Consider the following 21,792-nt stretch of genomic DNA (forward strand, 5'->3'; position numbering starts at 1 on the left):
TGCTTTCCCTCCAGGCCGTGGTGTTTGGAGGGTGGAAGGCGAGCAGCGATTGTGTTGTGGAGGTGAAGAGAGCTGACTTTGTGTACTGATAGCAGAAGATGTATGGAGGAGAGGTCAGCGGGAATCTTTCCACTAACATAGCTGATCTTGCCCACGCTCTTAACCCTTGACCTCTGCTGACCACATCTCCACTTTGAGTAACCTCTCACTCTCTGTAATCAGCAGCTCTTTAAAGCAGTTTGAGCATAAACTCAGCTGAACTCAGCAACAAAGGATTTGTTTTAATCATATGCCCCTTAATACTGACAACTGGGTGTATTAAAGAAATTCAGTTATGGCTAAATGTCTTTTAAAAAATGTTATAAACGCTTGTAAAATGCTCTTAATGTTTTCATTTGCTGCAATATTCCATAACTCTCATTTAAAGGGGTTGTAAATCCTCGGTTCAGTCAGCCAGCTCATGTGGAATGGATTTAGTGTACTATACAAATACTGAATATGTACAGAGCTGATATTTGGCGTCTGGGGTCTGACCTCGTCACGTCTCTCAGGAACACAGCAGGCTCAGAGGACATTTAGAGGGATGATGATTGGTAATATGGTCAAGCACAAAAACACCAGCCCAGAGATCAGCTCACAATAGTCACGTTGATCCAAGTAACAAAACCCGGGTTTGTTGAAGTGAACCAGTGATCCTGAACATTTCTGCAGTGACTCAACCCTCTGAGAGGAGTCACGACTGACACAGGCTGCCAACCACACTCACAGACTAATGTCACTTTTAACTTGAAGTGAACATAGCATGAATTTACCAAAAAATGACATGATCGAACTGCTGGGAGGAGCTTTGAAAACATATAAGGAATGCACTGTATAGATCAGATCAGAAAACAGAGTGGTTTTCTTAAACCTGCCTCCAGGCTGTTAAATCAATCAAACTTTTGGCTACTAGTGAGACGTTATGAGGTGCCTGGTTGTTGCTGTTGATTTTGGGTTTGCTTGAACCATTGAACTCATTAACATTCTTCTTTTCTTTGGGAACTTGGTCTGACCTCAGTGTCTCTTCATGGCCATCTGCATAAACTTACAAGACTCACGATAAAGTGTGGAAAAAAAAGTACTTTTGAGGAATTTTTCATTTTATTGTACAGATTTCTTTCTGCAATGACCAAAAAAACCCAACAAAAACTCTGTGTGTATGTGTGTGTGTGTGTGTGTGCGTGTGCGTGTGCGTGTGCGTGTATGTGTGTGTATATATCAGATTGTAAATTTACATGAGCAATGCAAAATAACATTAAAACATGTAGCTGTGAATAACCATACATTTTTCATTCATAAAGAAAATGGAATTGAATTTATTTTTGAAATCTAAAGATGGCTAAAACTCATTTGTCAATTTAGCATCATTTCAAAAATATTTATTTTTTAATAGATGAAACTTGTCTGGGTATTTTCCATTGCTTTACAGTGTTATTTCTTGCATAAACTGCTGGAATATTACCGTTTATTTTAGTTTGTTTGTTTTACAGTGTAGATCGAAAGTAAATATTTACATTTTCCCAGTACACAAATATCCATGTGTACATTAGGTGTTAATGGCAATTAGATTAGTTTCTCTTATCTGTACCACTGACTTCAGTGTAAGCGATGTGAGACGCAATCCTCATTCTGAGTAAAAGTGGATTTTCAATTTTCAGTGTCACATCAAGGGAGTATTTCCTAAAGCTTGCATCAATCTTGTGCAAACTTCCCTCTCATTATACTTTTGGGAACATTGGGGTGCATTTTTTCTAAACAAAGGGGACACTGCCTTTTGTCAATCATCATTTACACGGAAATAGTATTTGGAGGGGAGGAGAGGTGCCTGAACTGTTAGCATGAACAAAAGAAATCCCCGAAGTATCCAAAACTGCCTTAATATTGATAATGAAAAACTGTGAACCTATTCTTTTAACCTTCATGTCGTCCTGCAGGTCAAAATTGACCCAGTTTAAAGTTTGAAAATGTGGGAAAAAATATATATTTTCACAGTGAAACTTCTGAAGTCCACATTTTCAACATTTTTGGGGAATCTTTGAACATTTTTGGTGGAAATAAATGTTAAAAATGTTTCTTAAGAACATTTACAAAAAATCAATCAAAATCCAGTGAATTTTGCTGGATTTTGGTTGATTTTCTTGTGAATGTCCTTAAAGAAAATATTAGAATTTTTACTGATATATATGGAATCACTTTAGATATTTTAAGGATTTTTTTGGAAGATTTTTACTAATTTTTTGTAAATATTTAAAGAATTTTCTTGCCAAATTTGGGGGATTTTTTAAAAATAAAACTTTTAAGGGAAACTTTTAAGGAATTATTGGAATTTTCTCCCTGAAGGTTTTGCAAATTTTCAGAAATTTGGGGAATTTTTGGCTGAATTTTTGGATTTTTTTCAGACAAGGAAACAATATTTTTTGGCGGCTGTAAATGAAGACAACAGGAGGGTTAATACTTTTTTTGAATCCATCGATTGTGGTTTGAAGGGTAGATATAAACTTTTCATTTTCTAAAGCAACTTACAAATTACATACAAGTTAAATACAAAAATACTCCTGGAGGGACAGAAAGCAAAATGAAAGTCTTTCCCTGCCCGGTGAAAACCAATCGGTCTGTGTGTCTCTGGGCAGGTTGTGATGACTCTGATCTATTTTAGGTCACTTCTCCACAACAGCAAGTCTGATGCCCTCTTAAAGTTTTGCATTTAACCTTTAAGTCAAAATGACTTATGAAGGTAGACTGTTGTGAATACAAATGAGCCTTATGGGCTAAAGTACGACTGAATTCTTTAACAAAACGATTATTTTTTTCTATAATAGTTAAAAGGAACCTGATATGGAAGATATGCCAGGTTGCTCTCTTTTAACTCTCTTTTATAGCTGAATGTATGAGACCCACAGCCTTACATCTCTCTTGATAACAGGAAGATGAAAGAGACATGAGGTATGAATAGCTAAAAGGAACCTGATATGGAAGATATGCCAGGCTGCTCTCTTTTAAGTGTAACCCTCAGCATAACTTTAAGATGTGCTTTCTTTTCCTTCTCGCTCATTTCAAAGACTGCAGCTCGCTTTTGTTAAGGTGTTGCTCCCGTTCCTTTACTTATAGTAAGTCAAATAGCCTGGGGAGCCATGCAGCAGCCTACGAGGGGTTAACTGACTAAAGCAGTGCAGAGAAGTGCAGTAGGTTAGAAATTAAAGGCATGCCACAGTGTGTAGAGAACATCAATAAAACCCCTCAGCCTCAATCAGACCTCTACTGTTCGTTCTCCACTTCAACACAAACAGTAGCTCCCTATCCGAGAGCAGTTTTACATTTTTAGGTTTTACGTCTGTGATTTTTCAAGTTCTGCAGCCACAGTGCCTCTATAGCTGAAGTTTGGCCTCACAAAGAAACACATTTTCTTGACAAAATTCTTGCACAGCTTTCAGCTCATTAATGCGTTCACACCTTAAGTCTGTTTACGCAACCTCTTGTCTTAATAGCTCTTACTTCATAGCCCTCGTGGCTTAGTTTCTGTGTGTAAAAACAGCAGGAATCCCTCTGTTTCACTGTATAGGCTCTGACTCACGATGTGACAAACACCTTTAAATTCACGGTGATGCCAGCCAGCCACACGGCTCACCTGTCTCCAGAAGTGATTCACTCAAATTATACTCTGGAAAATGACTCATTGTTTGTTGTGTGCTTTATGTGGGGCTTCCCCAGTGTGCTCATCCTGAATGCATTTGTTTTGATGTTGGATTCAAACTGTCTGGATGGGCCTTGAAAAAGTCTAATATCCATTTTCATGCTCCCCCCTCCCCCCGTTGACAGGAATCCCGCCCACCTTGTTGCAGTACAAGGTCAAAACCTATAAACCTACACATCAACAACACAAGCGCCTTGTTTGTCTTGCAGTCCAAACAACTATCTGTTCTGATGATGACACCTGCAATGGACAAGAGGACAAGAAACAGGACAAGAGAGACAATGAGCACTGAGGCGCCCAAAAGGAAAGCAGAGCACCTAAACGGAAGCGAAACCCTCCCTCTTTTCTTTCAGCCTGCTGCACACCTTTGAGGCCTTTCTTGTAGCCCACCTTAGGAAAACATCCGTGCCCCCACACGATGCTGAGCCTTGTGTTTCCTTCTGTCTTTAATCTTAGTGAAAAGAGCTTTTAACAAGGCCGGGGAGGATGAGTGGATCTGCCAGAGAAGAACAAAGGCAGGGAGGAACTGGGAGAGATAGTAGCAGAGTGGAGGGCTCTGTAATTTATCACCTGTTGGCCCTGGGCAGCCCTGCACTCCACGCCCCGGGTTCTTTGTCAGTTTATGTCTATGTATGTACATGCAGGTATGGCAAGGTGATTAATGCGCGAGCAAAGAAAACAGATATTCCACATTCCTCTAAAACCTCAAAAGTCGTTACTTTGAGTAATTATTTCCATGGGAGAGCAGTCATCCGTTTGCCCCAGATACCACAATGATGCATAACTCCCTGCTACCACAGACTGATCTTGACAAGACGTATTCATGCACTGATGTTTTTGATATTAGGTTAAAACAAGCAGAATCTGGAACATATCAGGTTCTGTAACAGATGCCTCAAGTGACGGAGCAACATAATGAAGTTTTAAAAATATATATTGCTAAAAAAGTACAAAATGTACCATATATCACCACTAATCATGTCATGAAGAAGCTTCTGTTCTGATAGTGACATCTGACTAGGTTACACTTCACTTTGCTGCCTCCAGAAAACTCCCATTTCAAGTTCCTTATGTTTGTCTGCCACCTTGTGGTTTGTTGTTGCACCTACAGTTACATACCACACAAGTCAACCCGAAATCACTTACACTATATTGCCAAAAGTATTCGCTCACCTGCCTTGACTCGCATATGAACGTAAGTAACATCCCATTCCTAATCCATAGGGTTCAATATGACGTCAGTCCACCCTTTGCAGCTATAACAGCTTCAACTCTTCTTCTGGAAAGGCTGTCCACAAGGTTTAGGAGTGTGTTTATGGGAATTTTTGACCATTCTTCCAGAAGTGCATTTGTGAGGTCACACACTGATGTTGGACCAGAAGGCGTGGCTATCTTGATTTGCTTGATTTTATACACCTGTGGTCATGGAAGTGATTGGAACACCTGATTCTGATTATCTGGATGAGTGAGCAAATGCTTTTGGCAATATAGTGTATGTTTACCTTAAACTATAAAAGAAACAATCAGACCATTCCATTTAGACTGGCTTTGCATTTTTTTTTGCTAAAAAGTATTGCTTTATAGAGCTGGCAAAAGTGGTGAGAATCCTTTCAAGCTGCCTATCATTTTCTTCTTTTCTGTATGAAAAGGGACTTGCAGCAAATTTTAGCGAAACAATAAAAAAAGGAAAAGGAACTTTGATACAAACAGCTTCTCTGGATCTCATATTTAATTTAGAAATAAACAATTACACATTTCTGAGAGATTTAAATTTCATCTAAATTACTATTGTACATGCAATTAGTTCCAGTTTCATGCACTTTGCAGTTGAGTGTAACGATAAACGGTGTATAGTTCATACTTATTAACCTAACATAGCCCATGAATTTTTACTTGATCATTAAGCTTCATCTGGTTGGAAATGACATTAACAAGTGGCAAAAAACAGCAAGACATTGCATGAGAGAAATAAATGTTCTTCTGTTTTTTCAAATAAATTTTACAAACAGTAATCAAATAGTTCTTATAATATTTGACAAGTTTTTGAAGGTGGACCATCTCTTATCTGCACTGATCTCCAGACTAGTGAAGTTGAAGGTTTCCTTGCCTTCACTCTGGTCTTCACCTCCCTCCACAGATTCTCGATGGGATTCACGTCAGGATTTCAAAATGTTGTTTTCTGTGAAGCACTTCTGGACCAATCTGGCTGTACAAGATAATTTTCTTGTTAAAAGGTCCTCTGCTGCCCAGAGCCAAATTTTCCGGTGGAATCTTAATGCTGTCCTCTTTGATAAGGTTGTCTGGCTCATCGGCTGAAAACACTCCCAAAGCTTTACATCCATGCTGGACTGTGTTGATGGGGTTCTTTACTGCATTTCCAGTCTTTTGTCAAATCAAAGTCAAGCCCCTGTGTCCAAACAACTCCATTTTTGTCTCAGAATTGATCAATCAATCAATCAATCAATCAATCAATCAATCAATCAATCAATCAATCAATCAATCAATCAATCAAAATTTATTTATAGAGCACTTTACAACACTCAAGGCGACCAATGTGCTTTCCAGTTAAAATCAAACAGTAAAATTAGAAATAAAAGCAAATTAAAGGAAAGCAACAATCAAACACATGTCAAGAAAATGAAATCAAATAAAATCAAATAAAATAAGATAAAATGTCACCACATTACTGAGTATTAAAAGCCAATCTGAAAAAATATGTTTTGAGCCGGGCTTTGAAAAAGCCAAAGTCAGTGATGTCAGGGGGCAGTTTGTTCCAAAGTCTGGGCCCAGTGACTAAAAAGGCTCCATCACCCCAGTGTTTGCACGTGGCCCTAGAGACTTCCACAAACAGCTGATCTGTGGACCTTAAAGCCCTGTCAGGGTTTCAGACAGAAAGAAACTCAGTCAAATGAACAGACAGGCGCAAGGCCGTTGAGGGCTTTAAAAACAACAAGCAAAATTTTAAAATCTATCCTAACAGAAACTGGAAGCCAGTGGAGGGAAAAGAGGACTGGGGTGATGTGCTGATGCCTTGAAGTGTTCGTCAGGAAATGGGCTGCCGCATTTTGCACCAACTGGAGGCGGCTCAGGGCTGACTGGGAAACACTAACATAAAGAGCGTTGCAGTAGTCTATTCGTGAGCTGATAAAAGCATGAATAGTCCTTTCAAGGTCGGTTTGATTTAAAAAAGGCTTTACTTTGGATAAAAGACGTAATTGATAAAAACTTGCTCTGACCACGTTGTCGATGACCAAAGGCTCTCTTCTTTGTCCAAGTGAACTTCTGTAATACCTAAATGAGCTTTTGTCAGCATAAGTCTGGCGGGTCAGGATAGAAATCCAAAGCTCTGGGAGCACACTGGACAATGATGGGGTGCAAGCTGTTATCACAAAGTATTATTTATTTACATTTAATAATCATAAAGGGAACTCACAAAAGTCAGTCAGACTCAGCAGGGAGAGGAGGGTGGACAGAGTCGACCTGCAGCTCGCTCTCCAAACCAGGCTCTACCTCTGATTCACTGACTGTCACTGCTTCACTTTCCGGTTGTTTCCCTTCTGTCTGTTCATTGCTGTAATGGAGGGAAACGGAATGAAGCCCCAAAGTTCTATTACAACCACAAAAAGCACACAGGCTATGAAACTGAGCTGGAGTTTTCTGTCTATCGACCTCATCTGTCTGTCACTTAAGAGAACACAGAGACACTGCTGTTACCTGCAGGATTGAAGCACTGCTATCTGGTTTTCCCAAGAAGAGTTTAACTGAATTTCAACTGCTTTAAACCTCAGCTATGTGTGTTGACTAAGACCAGAAGGAGAACTCACATAAACCAATTTTAGATACCGGTCTCTTTTAGAATTGATTTTAGGATCATTTAATTGATTTATAGAGCTCTTAATAGTCTTCGCCCGACCTACTTCTCAGATCTGTTTGTATCCTCTGAACCTATTCTGGTATTTGCCAAATGTCAACAAAAATCCATGATGAGCCCTTTTGTAATGAAAGTTCATGTTTCTCAACAGCATTCCTGAAGACCTAACGGTAGAGGAGAATGTTTTTTGTTATTTTTTTTTTTAAAGCAACTTAAGACTTACCTTTTTAGTATGTCTTTCAGGTGATTTTATTTATTTAATTCAATTATTATTATTAGCATAATTATTTCCAAAATTGGTTGTATTTCTCTATTTATTTATACATTTTAATCAATTTTATTTGTCTTTCATTGCTTACATTTTCTAAAATGTTCTCTTATTTTGCCTTTCTGGATATTGCATTGAGGGAATCGTCATTTTTTTCATCCCTTTTGTTTTCGAAAGCACTTGATGTTACATTGTACTCGTATGAAAAGTGTTTGATAAATAAAGTCTGATTGAGTGATTGATTGCTCTGTTCCAGTGTTATTACAGCGCTCTGCATACCTCAGGCGTCACTGCATGAGGTTTGATTGACATCCCTTAATTCACTTCAATTCAATTCAATTTCAATTCTGAATGCTTTATTGGCATGAATGTCAGCACAAGACATATGCTCCCTTTGTTTCTTTTCTTTCTTTTTTTAATAACTATTTTCTTGTTCTTTTCATCTATTTTGCTTTTTCATTTTATTTTATGCATTGCATTTTTTTTCTTTTTTCACCTGATTTTTGAATCGTACCATGCTCGACACTTTGACAATATACATGTGTATGTATTTCATGTAAACAACAGACTATGTCAAGCTAAATATTTGTCACATTTAGTGATGTTATTTTAGTTCTGTGTTTCTCAGTTTGTGACATGCAGTCATGTTGTGCAGCTGGTTTGCTCAGTGTCTCATTTAATCATATTTAAAATGCATGATTAGCTGTATTGCCCATTTTGCTGTTATCAAGATCAAATAGTCATAATGTGCAAATACACCTCCTTCTATATCTGTGGTATTGGGAAAAGTGTGGTATTGTGAAATATTAACCTTTTTAATAATAGAATAATTATGTTCAAATAAAGTTTGCTGTTTCAAGCGGAATCAAGCATGACATTTACATTATAGGTGATACTATAGTATTGTTTGTGATTTTTAAGCTGTACTGTATGTATTTGGAATGTTGAATAGCCTTGTTTAGACTAAATAAAATGGTTTATAAATGGGGTTTGTTTGTAAAATTAGGAAATTATCTCATGTACAAGTATCCTGTGTACTATAATTTATCAAATATAGCAATCGTGAAGGACATCAAACCATGTTGATGCTTTAATAACATTTCAGGTTGATATTATAGTTTACAATTACAATCCTGTTTATTAGTTTAGTTAGGCTTACCACACCTGTAAGACCTGTTTTGTTTTGTTTTTTTATGCAGGTTACCTGTGTTGTAGAAGTGTAGCTCCCCTTGTTTTGCATCCCTTTAGACCAGCCTTCTGCAGAGTCCTCTGGAGAGTCTGTCTGGAGATGTTAGTCCCAGAGTTGGTCAGGTTCTTCAGGATGGCCTTGGTGGTGATGTTTGGATTCTTCTTGGCCTCTCTCACCACCATCCTCGCCAGCGCAGGGGTCACTTTTGGCTTCCTACCACGCCCTTTGAGGTTTTCCACAGTGTCGAACTCCTTGTACTTTTTGATGATGCTTTGCACTGTGGCCACTGGCACTTGGAAACACTTGGCTATTGCTTTATAGCCTTTCCCTGTCTTGTGTGCAGCCACAATGCGTGACCGGAGGCTCTCGCTGAGCTCGTTGATTTTACCCATGACTCACAGTTAGGTAGCAACTGACTGGAGAACACCTGCATTAGCTGTTCTCTATTTATAGTTTAATAAAATGTTCTAAAACATGGTAGAAATCAGAGCTGAGTTGAGTCAATAGCAGTTTAAATGGTCGGTCGTCACGTGATTCACGTAGACTTCGGGTAATTCCTCGGAGAGTCGTTACTCTGGAAGTCTGGTAGAGAAATATCATTAAAATCTCTTGCACATTGCCTTGTCATCTTTTGCCATTTGTTTATACTATTTGCTAAAAAAGCATATAGGTCCAATAAAAAACACTGTATCTCAAACAGCTCATCAAATATCGACTATTACATTATTTTCAGCGCTTTTGCGGGAATTATCCTGCTGCGTATTCAAAATTACCATACGGTGTATGGTGCTTGAATGCAGCACAACTAGACGACGATTGACGCAGCACGTAGCCGCTACGTCATGTTTGGTCTGAGCAAAGGAAGCTAGGAAGGGATCAAGGAAACCTCTAGCATCGTAGATAAACACCCTAAAGAGGTGTGAACCCAGCGAGCACACAGCTGTCACAAAACCAAAGGAACAGTTAAAAGGTCCGCTTGAGTCCTTCATACAGCGAGGGTCAACATGTCTGAGACATACGGTATGTTTGTGCGGGGCAGACTGTTAATTTCATGCTTGCTAGCTGGTCCTCAGACTCTGCTCTGTGGTCTGATGTGACAGACTGGGCTCTTAGCAAAGTTGCTAGTTAGCTAGCTGTGTGTTAGCTTAGGTATTGCCACCTCATGCTGTCTGTGGGATTTAATGGTGTTATTTAACATTCACTGCTGACATTTCATTCAGATTAAGTGGTATAGTTTGAGTGATTGGGGTGTGTTAAGTGACACCTCTGTTCCACTATGGCGGAGTGCTCTGCTTCGTGAAACGGTCAGCAACAAACAGATGGTGAGACGTGTACAGGTAAAAGTTGGCCAAACTTTACACAAAACGCTACTGTAGCATGTGAGAAAATGTGCTCGCAGACGCTGAGGTAACCTTAGTTTACTGTATTTCAAGCAGAACGGGTGACCTTGCGAGCTTAAACAATGTTGCATTCATTCAGCCCTCAAGGTGCTGTGTTTTCAAATAAGAGGTAGTTGTCAGCTTCAAGGCCCAGAAGAGGAAGTTAGATAGCTGTGGCTGATCATGGAACAGATACCTGTAGAGCAGCAACTGCCTGGTGTGTCACTGGTCTGCCACATCTGTTTTCATCCTCATTCACAGAAATTTCACTTCCAAAAAAAAAAAAAAAATATATATATATATATATATATATAGATAGATATATAAAAATAAACGCAGCATACAAAAAGCCTTCTTTTCTGACTTATAGAAAAGTAATAAATCTAATTTATCTTTTTATGGTTAGAGAAGGGTTCAGTTAAGCCAAATGTGCACAGTATGTTTGTAAGCTGTTCACGGTGATGTGATAAGTTCTTAACCAATGACTTAATCCACACCCTGGTCAGGTGTGGTGTGAAAGGACAATGATTAGATAGTGTGACCAGCATGCAGACACTCCTTTTACCAGTGACTCTAAAAATCCAGCTTTATTCAAATGACACAGAAATATAGAGAAATATAAGAATGGGTTATTGGCATGCTGGATGCTGGTATGTCAGTTAGGGCCATAGCCAGTCTAAGAAGTCATTTGAGACAGCTCAGGGTTGACGTTTGTGACAATGTGATCCTGGCCACCAAAATGTCCACCAACTTCTGTAAACTCTTCAGAAAGAGTGGGACAACATGCCAAAACCAACAACGTCATTAACTCCCTGCGTCAGAGATGTGTGACTCATTACTGACTTATGCTTTCTGGTCTGTGACCCCACTCTTAATCTGCCCATTATAATTTCCAGTGAAGTGTGTACTTTGCTGTTTCATGACTCTGTTCTGTTGTAGAGATTCCATGTGCTCCAACAGATGTGTATTCCCTTTATGTTCAAAAGAATAGAGTTTGTTACTGCTACTAATAATACATTTTTATATAAAGTGCTTGCAGTCAAAGTGCTGTACATAGATAAAAACAATAAAAACATAATAAACTATTACATGCTGCGTTTAGATTTTTGCTTAGTACATTTTACATGCTAGTGCTGACAATAGACATAATTAGACCTGTCAGTGACATTGTAATTATGACTGACTGCTATTGCTACAGAGAGATTTATTTATTTAGACATGCATTACTATTCTGCATAAATTCATTCAAAAAGACCAATAGTATCAGTAGTACAATGGGCTTGTCACTGTAGACCCAGTTGTTTTGAAACGGCACACCATCACACTCTCCTGTTGCACTCTCAGACACACTCTTGCCATCTGCTTCTGCTTGTACCTTCTCTCACTCATTCCTTGTATGAAACTTTATCCAAGTGGGCAGTATTTATGTAAAAGTGCCAGAGCTAATGGGAGCTGTAATAGCCTTTTATTGATTTCTGTCTCAGTCTCCTCGGCTGTCTGTTCTGCAGGGTCACTGGTGCAACTGGCAAAAAGCATTATGAACACAATAAGTACATGTTAAATGGTCACAGATGGAATTTATACAACTTTTCATTTGGTATTTGGTCAGTATGTGTAATTACACATGGTGGTTTATATGAGGACAATAGAAAACATTATGTTGTCTTTAGCATAGCATTGTAATGGGAGCATATTCTCAGATTAACTCTAAATTTGCCTGACACTAATCTTAAAATGCCATGTATACTGGAGTCCTGTGTGTTGTTGGACAGTTTTGTGGTTTTTTTGGTGTTTATAGACAACTAATTTAGCCTGTTTTTGTTGTCCAAATTTCTCCATTTGGCAATATGTCTATAGATACTGGGCTTCAGAATTTTATATATATATTTTTTAAATCTGTCTTTATTAATTATCTTTTTACATTTTTTTGGTGAAGCTCTACACTTTTGGAGTACAGAGATGCAAATGCATTAGGCAAACATCCCATTTGACCTCAAGTCTAAATGCCCTGTGCATGTTGTCAGTAAATGGGAGGACACATCAGACATAAACCTTAGATCTGGGCCTGAGCGTGTTAAATGTTGTCACAGTGTAAGTGAATGCAGATAACATTGTTATTCTGTTCCCTCAGGGGTTATTTAATATTGATGTGTAAAGGATACAATAGGCTGAGAGGTGGCTGTTGAGAGGGCAGCGCTGCATTCCACTTTCCTCATTGCTTTGACATATTGACAGCTTGATTGCTGTATGCAGATCTCACATGGGAATATATGATGTCTAGGAAGATGCTGAAAAGCTGAGGCAAGCTTTTAAGACAGAGCTGTTAGCCTTTGATTCTGTCAGTTCTGCTGTCACGACCACTGACGCTGTGTGGTTGAGACGTAACGTTGACTGCTGTTGAAGAATAAAACTGTAAGTGCCTGTAGGCACCTTCACTGTGCTGTATCCGTTTGGTTACATTGAATTTGTCCTCTAGCTTGTGTTGCTTGAGAAAACACCCGCTTCAACAGACAACGGTACACTGTAATGGTGGTGTGGTGTGTGTCGGCCGATGAAGGTGGCTCCAAGAGCAATAGCATAAAAAGTTTAAATGTAACACAGGAACTAAAGATCAATCTCATCATACCCTCTTGTTTTTTTTAAGTGCTATTTCTGTTGACCTTGTGTGGAGCTGAATATTCACAGGATGTTCACCTGGCTGGTAACATCAACAGTGGTCACTAATGATTTGCCAGGCCAGCACTTCTTCCCTGCAGAGCTTAAGCTCAAACCAAAACTGCACACTCTTTCTACAATTTCAAACAAAGCAGGTTCTCAGGAGGAAATGTATAGTTTGCTGTCATTATTTGCTCTCCCGGTCTAAGGAACACACCCTGATTCCTGAATTCCTTGCTATTCTATCATGACCTTTCTTTCTTTTATTTAAACAGATATATTTCATTGAGATTCAAATGTCTTTTTCAAGAGGGCAGCATAAAAATGTATGTCTTTATTTCTCATTGACACAGCTCACTCAGACTTACAGCCACTTTTCATATCCTCATGTGTTGTATATCTTTTGGATGTAGTCGGAGCTGCAGCGCAGTGCATGTATGTAAATTTCCCCGGTATTATCTTTGACCACATCACATAAAAGCAGCCTGTTCTATGTATACCTTTGCACATCAGTGGCCTAAGTCATTGTGGATCATGTGAGTGGGTTGGTTTATACTCTCCAGGGCAAGGCTCACACTCCACAACAACATCTGTACAACCAGCTGGCTTTGGTCATTCAATCTCTGTGCAAGTCGGTTACTCTAAGCCACGTTTAATAATTCTAAAGCTTCAGCTTTGCTCTAATGACATGTGTTATTAAGTGCTGGTGCTTCTTCAAGGCTTCAGACAGAGTCATTTTCCACCTAGGACAAACAAGCATTTTATATTAGAATTGTAAGCGGCACGCTATACTGATTACATGCAAGGCTTTGTGATTAGTAGGCTAATTTGGGTTTGGTGGATACTGTGAAAGTAGTAGCTCAATGGGATTAAGAGGAAAGCTTAGGATTGTCTCTGGGGATGGAAGCACAAAGTGTAGTAGATTCACCCCTGATGTTGGTGTCGCACCGATCTCTACCTCTTCTCCTCTGCTTGCAGACTTCCTGTTTAAGTTCCTGGTGATTGGCAGTGCTGGGACGGGGAAGTCCTGCCTCCTCCACCAGTTCATTGAGAACAAGTGTAAGTCTCAGGGTTACAAAAAAGCGACTTTTTCAGTGTGTAGTAGCACAGACACCCTTAAATTGAAAGAGTCATAAACTTGTGCTGCTGATTTCACACCACACACATCAAATGAACCCTCTCAGTCTACTGTGAGCTTGGACCCTGCTGATTTTTCAGTGAGTTCCTCCTGGGAAAATTATTCATTGACTGCTGTGTGGATGCAGGATGCAGTGTGTGCCGATCCAGGTTCTTAACATTTAGGTAATTATTGAGCCAGCCAAATATAACACGCGATACCACAGCTCTCTGGCTTGGCTGTCCTGTATAAACAGGACCTAAAAAGAAAATACACACTAAATTAAACAATTCTCTGAGCTGTATTTCTTCATGGTTAATGAAAATTACACTTTCTGTACAGTGCAGTGCAATAAAACATTGTGTTGACAATGCCTTCAAAGCATGCACTAAGCTTCACAAAGTCAGGATTTATTGCAGGGTTCTAGAAGTATATCTAACAAATCTGTGATTTAATGTTAGTGTGTGATTTATTTATTTATAGCACAGTATTTGAACTGTCCACCAAACATCAAAAGTGTAAAGATGTTGATAAATCAGCTAGTAAGCATTCAGGATGCCTGTGTACAACACTCACTGCTACACAGTTCTGCTTCTGTAAAAACACGTAAAAATTCCTGTATTCATTTGATTGAAATGTGTTCAGTTCGCATCCTGTCAATAAAGAGAGAAAGGAAACAACACACAGACATATTATAAGTTGACATTGTTGTCCCAGTTATGATAGTGCACACCTTGTGGTTAAGTGGAAAGACTTCTCTGTATAAACACTGCGTAACTTTTCAAAGGACAAATGCATAGTGACATTACTACATAAACAGTCCTGAAGAGAGTTGTTCTACTGTGCTGCTCTTTCATGCTCTCTCCCTTTTCACAACGCTGTTGCAGTTAAGCAGGACTCCAACCACACCATCGGCGTGGAGTTTGGCTCCAGGGTAGTCAACGTTGGTGGGAAGACGGTCAAACTGCAGATCTGGGACACTGCTGGGCAGGAGCGATTCCGGTAACAGCCTACAATGTTTCCTGCTCAGTGTTTGACATACATACTACACCTACTATTCTATGTGAGAGGACACAGTCTCGTAGCTCAGAGCAGCTCCAGTCGAGTATTGAAGTGCTTGACTGATGATGATGGTTTAAACCAAGGGAGCGTTCCTCTTTCACCTCCCGCTGTCTGATACCGTGTGATATTGTGAATGCATTACTTTAAATGGCATTTCTGCATTTTCTCCACAGTTCAGTCACGCGCAGCTACTACAGAGGAGCGGCTGGAGCACTCCTTGTCTATGATATTACCAGGTAATTCAGTCACTGTATGTTATCACTCACTGTCCTGCTGGCTTTGCACAAATATTGCTGTTTGACGATCGTTTAAATAATAACAATAATGACGATGATGATGATAATAACTAGTGAATAAAAGAAAGTAGGTCCAGCCCAACTGAAAGAAAACTGACTGTTACGAGGTGAGGGGGATTGTGAACCCAAGGTGAGTGCACACAGAGCAGGCGGGAGGCAGGTGATGGTCACACGGGCTTTATTCACAAAAATAACTATAATGCCACTCAGGCCAAAAACTCACTATCCCTTCTCCAGAGGGCGGCAGGGGTTCCCGTCCTTCCACTAAGGACGGCAGGGAGGAAAAACACCAGCTGCTCCTTGTCTCAGCTCGAGGCAGTCAGTACAGCAGAATGGTACCACATCCCCTGCTGTATGAAGCTGGTCTATATAGCAGCAGGTGGAATCAGCTGCAGGTGTGAGGCTCTCACAGCTGCATCTAATCCCATAATCAGCAGCTGCAGAGAGCCTCACAGACCAGCGACACACCGGCAAGGGAACATAATGGCCAGAAGGGGGCGGTGCTGGGCTAGGCCCGTGACACTGACATACAAAAATGCAGAAGTGGAGAAAAAGAAATGAACATGGCGAAAGATTTATAAAGTAAATCAATACGACAAAGACCACTTGATACAAATGAAGTAATAAAAAGCACCAAAAATGCCATTTCATATTAAAGAAAAAGAATGAGCAGAATAAAAATTAAGAAAATCATTAAAAAAAACTATGGTAAATGTAATAATAATAGTAAATAAATAAGTACATAAATAAAGGACAGAAGAGTTGGACAAGATCACATAAAATCGAGTCTATAAAAATAGGTTTTAAGATGTGATTGAAGGGAGGACACTGATTCTGCGAGTCTTCCCTCCTCAGGTAGGTCGTTCCAAAGACACAAGTCCCTGATGGCAAAATGACAGTCACCCTTAGAATTAAGCCTCAACTTTGGAACAATCAGAAAGGCCCCACATGAGCATCTGACGCTGCAAACAGGCTCATATGGGATCGGGATTTCTGATATATAGCTTGGGGCCAGACTGTGAAAGCAATCAATAAAATCTTAAAATCTATTCTAAAACAGACAGGGAGCTAGTGGAGGGAAGCCAGGATTAGGGTGATGTGATGTCAGAATAGTTTATGTTTGTCCATATTGTCTGATATAGTCGCTAGCGTTGTACTTACATGTTCATGTTTGTGCATTTTTTTCATTACACGACAAAATAGTCATTAAAAACTATAAGAAAACTGCAAAATGTAATACTGTAGTCCGAGGCGATATCCACAGCAATGAAATTTTGCGCTCTTGAAATTGCATCTAGCATCACCTGAAATTGAAATTTACTGATGCGTGAAGCTTAACTGTAAATGGTATTCCACTTTACTCACTATATTTTTATGACCACTTCTGTTGTTGTTTTTGGTCTGTGTGTTTTTCACAACCTATAGGTGTTATATAGCGTCCACACCACCTCCAGAAAAGGGTGCAATTTTATGACTAATCTTGAACCCATACGGTGATATATGAATATCAGAAACCCACTCACAGTCCAGTATTTCATAAGCTCTGGGTTGTGATCGAGGGATTGTGAAATCAAGATGGCATGACTGCAGTAACGCTGAGAGACAGGAATGCAATACAGTTTGTGTTTGTAGGAATGTATGGGCTTTTGTGGAGCGCAGAGTGGCAGGAGCTGTAATATAGAGGCGTCTTCTGGCAGGCAGCGGCAGTTGGGAAAGCAAAGGTCTGTCTAAATAAGTGTCACCTGACAGAAAAACAAGGGGAGAGGAGGGAGAAAAATACATGGAGAGACAGATCAGAGAAGGAGGAGATGAAAAACAAAAAACTGCGGAGACATTCATCACTCTCCACAGATGAAAGTGTTTGCAGGAAGATGGACAGCTCAAGGAAGGAAGAGTCTGTGAGGCAGATTGCAGCTGAGTCGCTTCGTCCCTTCAGCCAGCGCTCAGGGAGTTGCGTCATTCTTTGGCTGTTTGTGAAAGCAGCTGTTAAACATCAGCGTGCGGACCTCCACCCTTTTTGCTCACCTCATTGGCCTCATGTTACCGTGGACACCCTGACCCGGTTTCCGTGGTAACCCGTGGCTTCACTGCAACGAAGCTTCTGTGAAAGTTCTGTGCTTTTAGCTTCACTGTCCCAACAGACCGCCGTGCACGCTAGCCATGGAGTGTAACTGAAGAGTGTAACACTTCTGTTAAAGGTTACAGAAGATGTGCTTGTTCTAAATATATCATGTTATAAAGTCACGATTTATCACTATTACTAGTCTTTATTTACACATATTAGAGGACCTCTTTGAAAAGCACATTTTGTTTGGTTTGGAGAAAAAAAACATAACACTGAAAGATTCTTCATTTTGATACAGCAACACTGTGAAGATACAGTCCTTTTGATATACAAGGTTTGGGCAGCTAGTAGATTATATTCTTAAAATGGATGTCAAAATATGTTATGTGAACCCTTGAAGACACATGAATGCATTAAACACCATCTGAGCTAACCATGTTACATAGTGATGCTTTAGCCCAACACTAAAACTGTCCTGTCTTGCAGTCGGGAGACATATAACGCCCTGACCAACTGGCTGACGGACGCACGGACACTGGCCAGCCCCAACATTGTCATCATCCTGTGTGGTAACAAGAAAGACCTGGATGCAGACAGAGAGGTGACCTTTCTGGAGGCCTCGCGCTTCGCTCAGGAGAACGGTAACTGATATGGAATCTACATTGTCACACAATTCAATTCTACATTTTTTTTTAATATTTTATCCACACGCTTATAGTTTAGGTTTTCTAATACCATCCTTTTGTGTTGTTTTGCACTCTAACAAGGTTTTTTCTTGTGCCTACACAGAGCTGATGTTTCTGGAGACGAGTGCTCTGACTGGTGAAAATGTCGAGGAGGGCTTCTTGAAATGTGCTCGCACCATCCTCAACAAGATAGATTCAGGTACACTTGTTTTGTTTGCTAAAGTGATGTGTCTGCATTGGTTGCTCCAGACGTTTGCATACTACGTTAAGATCTCCTTGCTAATTTGCATGACGTTCTCTGGATCTGCCAGAAGTGGAGCAGACAAGTCTTGGCATTTCTCATTGTGGTTCTCTTAAAGGTGAGTTGGACCCAGAGAGGATGGGTTCAGGTATCCAGTATGGAGATGCTTCGTTGAGGCAACTGCGACAGCCAAGAGGCACCACGACACAGAATAAGCAGCAGTGTAATTGCTAGGGATCGGGCCCCACCCACACCTCAGCCCACAGGCCCACGCAGACAGGACGCCCCCTACAGGTCAGTAAGTTTAACACTTCACCTGAATTGTTTGTTATTTTTTAGTTCGCTGCACTATAGAGTGATTACCTTCTCATTCCCAGTCTCACCACATCTCAGCTCCAGGTGTTTTTTGGTGTGTGCGACGCTTCATCCTGCAGTCTCACACACCTTTGATCACCTCGATGAGTGGTCGTGGAGATCACTGCAACCCCTGACCCCTGACCTCTGGTAAGAGTCTCTTCTTCTTACCTGAAGGGGTCCGTTTTGCTCCTGCATCTGAACAAGCCGACCCCTCGGTGTGAACACGGTGGGATCATAAAGAAGAGAAATCCTCGTCTTAAAAGATGGTTTCCTACTTGCTTACCAGACAAGGACAAGTCAAGGGTTGTGTGTATGGGCTGCCCTACTGTTGTTTTATCTCTGTGCTTTGTTCTTCGCTCTGGTTTTAGTAACCCCAAAATGCTTTCTGCGTTTGCACATCATTGTTTGTAAATTATTATTGTTAAACTATTTTGCGCATATTCATCATTCAACTTTCCCCAATATTATTTCATGATTAATTTGGTTGTTTTAGGTTTTAGCATTCATAAAGATGCCTGCTGCTCATTTACATAATTATATTTTCCTTCAATTGAGGCCGTCATTGATAATAATAAATAGTCTGTGTGTCCTCTTATGAGAAGTTGACTTGCACAGATTTTGGGTTATAAATATTGTATAGAAATTTATTCCTAATGCAAAGCAATGCAAATCCTTGCGAAGATTTTTGCAGTTATTGTCAAGTGATCTGAAAATTGAAGCTGCTAATCACTGGATTTAGGTGTACTTCAGATTTTTAAAGCTAAAACAGGCCCAAATGTAGAGCCCAGGAATTTTAATCGCTCTGAAGTGTGTGTTACATTGCGTCTTGCATTAAAAGATTTTTGGTTTGCATAACAATGCACTGTTATGATGTAGAGTATTGGCCTTAGTAATATACTCGATATTGTGGCTCTTTAGTATATTATTCCCAGCCGCCATGTCTCTGTCAAAGGGAATGGTCCAATCACTCCACTCTACACCCACATAGGCAAGCCAGTGGGTCAGGTTTAAAGCACAAAGAAGCTCTTTATTTTAGCCAAAGGTCTTACAGTCTGTAGATTGGGGCTTTTTGACATTCACACCATGTTGAAGTCCCTATGTCTCTGCTCCTGTTACAGTGAAAGATTAAGAAAGAGTCATCAATCTTGGCAAGTGTTTTTGACTCCTCCTGCTGGGCATGACCTCCCTTTGATTCGCACTGCTCTGCATGCACATACTATACAAGGGACGTCACAGGAAACCACAGTTGGTTTTGCTTCAGTGTCGTGTTTAGGAAACTTTCGTGCCGCCCCCCAGTTCCTTCATTGCGGTTTGACGTTGTATAATCATGACAGGTTGTAAATGCGCCTTAAAAAAAACAGAACATCAGGATTCTGTTTTTAACCTTGCAAGTAATCACTTCTCTTTGTTAAGCACAGAAATATCATAGCTCTGTTCTGCTACAGAGTCTGAGTTTTCTGAGGTGACCCAGATGTTTTCTCCTTGGAATCCTCCCTGTATTGCCCATGAGAGCAACAGGGAATTTCCAGTGCAACATGGTTTCCTCTTTCCTTGCAACACTGACAGCATGTTTTGTGGTGCTGCTGGAGGAAAATGAGGTTATGAGTTAATAATTTAAAAACATCCCCAAACTCCCACCCCATTGAGTCGAAGGCACTGCTTCTGTCTGAATCACTGAGAGCAGGTTATACTGACCCAGCCAAGAGGAGATTAAAACAAACCGCCCGCAAACTTATTTCTCTTCTGTCTCTGTCCTCCAGCATTAGCATATGTCCTCCCAGACAAACCATATGTGTTTAAGCTCAAGTGAGCCAGCGCACTGACGGGAGGAAGATGGCGAGTTGTGCAAACACGAGATAGTATAGGATATCAAGAGACAGATGGTCAAAACTTGTTGCTTTCATAAAATATTTACATCATGTGATAGTTTGTCTCCTTCTGCAAGTGCACTTTTACTTTTGAATTTTCATTTTTGTTCTGTTTATATGCTGTAACTATAGAAATGTACATTTTATTTTACTTGAACTGTAAACTGTAATAAAGATTTTAATTGTAGATGTTATCATTTCTTACTAAATAACAACTGAGATTCTTAATTTGAGTTCCTCCTCTCTGCTATCGCTAGGCAAGAATGTTGAAATGATGGGAACTCATGCTGTCTGAGATTTAATTTGTTTATTGCTCTCTGCCGACATGGAGGTAATGATGAAAGGATGATGACTTTGTGAGATGTAGGTGGCCGTCAGCAGCTACTCCGATTAATCCTATTCACCGGTTGTCATGTGTAAGTTATCAGAAAGGTTGAATCAGTTGGCTTGCATCTGTTTTATTGTACAGTTCATAATAAGCAATCAGCAGGATAGCCATATATGACTTTATGTTCACTTGTCTGGATTCAATCGTGATGGACGCAATCCAACTCAGTTGCTGCTTAGTAACTAATGTTGTATAATCAACCTAAATACTACTGTACATCTCCAGTAACCTATCCTGTAAATAAGATTGTCTATTGTCTATTGAGGGTGAGTGTTGCTCATTGATTGTAATGATTATGCATTTCCCAGTAAACTGCTTGTTTTTCAGTTAATACCTCTCACCTGTCTCCTGGATGTTAATGTTGATCTCTGTGCTTTGTAATTAAGCTCTGTTAAATTGCATCCAATCCAGAATATTGGTAAACCTCACCTTTTTTTTTTAACCTCCCTTGAGTGTGTGCACAAATGTGGGCTGCGTTTACACATCAGGTTTACAACCGGCTGACTTAACGGACCTTGAAATTCAACAATGGAATCTGTGTACATGATTCATTTCCCTCCTTCGCCATTCTTTAGTCGAATCATTTTTCCCAAAGGCAGTCAGGTTGAGGTTAGGATATC

General features: G+C 40.0%; 1 protein-coding gene across 2 annotated transcripts; it reads left to right on the top strand.

The window, feature by feature from the left end:
- The first annotated feature begins 9,905 nt into the window (after positions 1-9,905).
- rab4b (RAB4B, member RAS oncogene family) lies at positions 9,906-21,503 on the top strand. Of its 2 annotated transcripts, none has more exons than XM_023285613.3 (8): positions 9,906-10,078; positions 14,071-14,151; positions 15,097-15,211; positions 15,445-15,507; positions 18,119-18,273; positions 18,422-18,517; positions 18,678-18,853; positions 18,953-21,503. In XM_023285613.3, exons 1-7 carry the CDS (start codon positions 10,063-10,065, stop codon positions 18,791-18,793), a joined length of 642 nt encoding a protein of 213 aa, XP_023141381.1. In that variant the 5' UTR covers positions 9,906-10,062; the 3' UTR covers positions 18,794-18,853; positions 18,953-21,503. The 2 variants fall into 2 exon arrangements, with proteins under 2 accessions (XP_023141381.1, XP_023141380.1); XM_023285612.3 differs by having other exon boundaries at positions 9,907-10,078; positions 18,937-21,503.
- The last annotated feature ends 289 nt before the right edge of the window (positions 21,504-21,792 follow it).

This window comes from Amphiprion ocellaris, chromosome 7 (assembly GCF_022539595.1).
Source record: "Amphiprion ocellaris isolate individual 3 ecotype Okinawa chromosome 7, ASM2253959v1, whole genome shotgun sequence".
Taxonomy (NCBI): domain Eukaryota; kingdom Metazoa; phylum Chordata; class Actinopteri; family Pomacentridae; genus Amphiprion; species Amphiprion ocellaris.

Coding starts and splice junctions, on each gene's coding strand:
- rab4b (XM_023285613.3), top strand. Junction 14,152..15,096: donor CCAGTTCATTGAGAACAAGT/GTAAGTCTCAGG, acceptor ACGCTGTTGCAG/TTAAGCAGGACTCCAACCAC. Junction 15,212..15,444: donor GCTGGGCAGGAGCGATTCCG/GTAACAGCCTAC, acceptor TTTTCTCCACAG/TTCAGTCACGCGCAGCTACT.